The sequence below is a fragment of the Mustela nivalis genome, assembly GCF_964662115.1.
Source record: "Mustela nivalis genome assembly, chromosome: 2".
Taxonomy (NCBI): Eukaryota; Metazoa; Chordata; class Mammalia; order Carnivora; family Mustelidae; genus Mustela; species Mustela nivalis.
Genome location: NC_139021.1, coordinates 26,221,722 through 26,225,224, shown reverse-complemented (window position 1 = coordinate 26,225,224; position 3,503 = coordinate 26,221,722). Strand labels below are relative to the sequence as shown.

Here is a 3,503-nt window from a genome sequence, read left to right as displayed (position 1 = left end):
GGTTCTTATGATATTATTATGTTTAGTGGAAATCTGTTTACTTCTAAAAGAGTGTCACCCTTGGGGAAATATAAAACATAAAGAAGAAAAACACCCATGTCTCATTATTATGTTGCTAGATAAGTATAAAGTATGTAGTTTGGGAACTTTAAAACATCAAATGAATTTGGGCTGTTTATTCTTTTTGCTATCCAGTCAGTACACTGGCAGACAATTTTGAAAAGAAAACACATTTTACAAAAGCAATTATTCATTTTTATTTTGTTTACATTGCACTGAAAATTTACATCATACTTTTACAAAGTTTTTTTCATAAAAATATACTTCTTTACAAAAGTGTATGCATTAATATAAGAGGAGTAGCCAGTTGCAGAAGAAACATTGTTTAAACAAGATCTTAAATGTATTAACCTTAACATTAATGAATGAATCATTGTTATTGCAGTCATTTGAATAAACAAGAATAAATAACTGATGGCATAAAATTTAAAACAGCATCCTGTCAGTAGAGTACAATGTTGAGAAAATTGTATGAATTTCCAAAACAATGTATCTCAAAGTGGTTTACAAGAAATTCACTAAATGTTGTAGAGATAGATCCAAGCAGCGCTTCCGGGTGCAATGATTTCTCTTAGGCACTCTGTCTCATGATACAAAAAGTCGAGACTGTTTACAGAGTTTTCCGCATTTGAGAGGGACAACAACAAAGAGTTCACACTGGGTACAGAATTTATTCAACGAAGTAAAACATGCTATAAAAGGAAGACAATGGCCTATTAAATCAATATGCTGGCATTGCTGTGATACAGTTGTAAATGAGCCACCAATAATTTGCAAATGCAAATCTTAATTTGATGATGAAAGAAATCTGTCATATCTGAAACCTGCTTCTTGATAATAAGAGTATAGAAAGTTCAAAATACATGAAAATTTGGAAAATCTACGACGTTAGGAAATAAATTTGTATTGGTGATTTGAAAGTGTAAATTTTTTTGTAGTCATTATATTTATAGACTGGTCCAAAATGTATGTCTAACTCACTGTTAGATAAAAGTTAAAAGCTTAAAATCTTATACTTCTAACTCATTGTTGATTAAAGTTCAAAACCATGTGAAATAAATTTGGAGACTCAACTGGAAGGAAAATAGGATATATCATAGATTAAATATAGTAGATTAATAGGTTCTATTTGGTCTTTCAAAAACTTTGGAAAGTGTGGTAAAGGATGATAAGTTTGGTGTCTCAGATAACTGCAAAATCATCACTATTACAGATAATTTTTGCCAGCTAGAGTGGTTTCTGGGTGACAAAACAGGCAGAAGCGAGGTGTTAAACACTGCCCCATGACTTATGGAATAATATTGGCTATAACATAATGAGGGAAATTGGGAGACTAGCACAATGATCTTGCCATTTGTAGAATCCATGACAACCAGTCTACAAAGAATAGCAGTATGACACTGAAGAACAAATACCAGAAAGAGTCAAATCAGAGTAGGCAGTCTTATCTCTTTTGTGGCATGAATTCACTCATAAACACTTCAGGGCATGACTCAATCTGAAATAACCATGGAAATAAGGAAGACAATGACTCAATTAACAAGAACAGATACTGGATAGAGTGGTGTGAAATACAGACTCATGGGTATGATGTAGCTCATGACAGTTAAAGAGAAGTCAGTGATCTATTGACTCTTGTAAGTATAGCTCTTATTTTCTACCCTATATCTTTTTTTTTTTTTTAACCCAGTCCCTCTAATATACTTTATAAAGCACAGAAATACTGATAGTGGATGCTCCTCCAATATATGCAAATAAGTTTATGTTTTAGAATAATCTCCTTTTTAAAAAAAGCAAATAAACTGTGAGTAAGCACTCTCAGAGTGCAGCCAAATTTCTGTAAAACTCTCCATGGTAAACATGAAGAAGAATTATGGTCCAGTTTATGAAAAAACACTCTTCTCTATCATTCCTCAGGAAAAGGTGACCCAGCAAGTCCTGAAAAGTGTGCTTTAATTTGTTTAGCAGTGAACTAAATGTGCACTGTTTTGTGTGTCGATTTCCAAGCTTCTGAAGAAGGCAAAGAGTTGCCGAGTTAGACCATTGTGCAGACCGTGTTCAAGTTGGGATCGAAACGTACTGCTTTCCCTTCCACTGACTTTGCGTTGGTATCATACATGGGGTTTTCAAAAGCTGCTTGGCCATTGTTATTTTCATGAACTGAACATCCTGTATACTGTGTTTTGGGTGCAGTCCTGTTGATGAGAACATTGATTAGCTATGAGTTAATGTTCTTCTAGAAACAACAGAGTAGGACTCAAATATAACATACTTGAGTTATCATTCTTAATGCATAATGTAACTTCAAAATATTAATTAAGAAATCATAAGCTCAACACATCGAATTTGAACAATTCACCAGTCATTTGTAAACCCTGAGTGATTTTTATTATTTACATATAATACATATTAATGTACACTACCAATATGAGTAATACAAGTATAAATAAATGTATTATGGCTATTTTCATCAATTTAAATTTTCTGATGCAATAATAAACAACCATTGTGAATTTGCATGTATAATGTAAGTAATTATGGTGATGATAAAATGTATATCTCATTACTATCCATCCATCCATTCATTCATTTTTCAAATATTTACCAAGCTTCTGTTATACCAGGCATGAGCTTGGACTTTGGATACAGAATTTAAAAAAAAAAAAAAAAAATACAAGGAAGGCATCACTCATGGAGCTCATAAGGTAGTAATAGAAAATAATCAATCAATAAATATTTATAAATAAGTTAAAATAAATGAGTTAAATGAGGTAAAATAAAATGAGTTAAATGAGTTAAAATATAATAAATGAGTTAAATGAATGAGTTAATGAGTTAAATGAGTTAAAATAATGAGTTAAAATAAAAGGAGTTAAATGAGCTAAAATAAAATGAGTTAAATGAGTTAAAATAAAAATAAATAAAATAAGAAAAATAGCTAATAAGAAGTGTTCTGATAAAAAGGAAAGCTGTTGATATGACAGGAAGTAATAGGGACCCACTTTAGGAACAGTAATAAGAAAAAGTATCTCTGAGGTAGTAAAATGTAATCTGAGACTTGAAGGACAAGAAGAAGCCAGTTCTGGACTAATTAAAAAGTATTTCAGAATGAGCAGACAACTAACATTGAGGCCTAATTTGGGATGGTACTTAGAGTATCCTAAAAACATACTCAATTTCCTTAAAAATGACATATATAAGAACAGGAAACTCAAAATCTCAAAGAAGAAGTGACTGTACTGATAACTAAGTCATGAAAATAGTTTCCAAAGAGTTACTGATAACTGAACATTTGATTTTACTTAACAAAACACATGGATTCTAGGCCAGCTAGTATAACTTGCTGGTCCTGATTCCTTCTTCCTTTTTTATTTCTCTCTCCTTTGGCATTTCTGATTTCTCGTTTCCCACATTCCACTGGATAATTTGCTGACGTTCATTAT

General features: G+C 31.6%; 1 protein-coding gene across 5 annotated transcripts in view; it reads right to left on the bottom strand.

The window, feature by feature from the left end:
* Positions 1-244: 244 nt before the first annotated feature.
* CSMD3 (CUB and Sushi multiple domains 3) overlaps positions 245-3,503 on the bottom strand; it is a 1,245,805-nt gene continuing 1,242,546 nt past the window's right edge. For all 5 annotated transcript variants that reach the window (XM_082720053.1, XM_082720054.1, XM_082720055.1 and 2 more), the window contains one exon: positions 245-2,255. In XM_082720053.1, the coding sequence (XP_082576179.1) occupies positions 2,096-2,255 (160 nt within the window). In that variant the 3' untranslated portion in view covers positions 245-2,095. The remainder of the gene's footprint in view (positions 2,256-3,503) is intronic.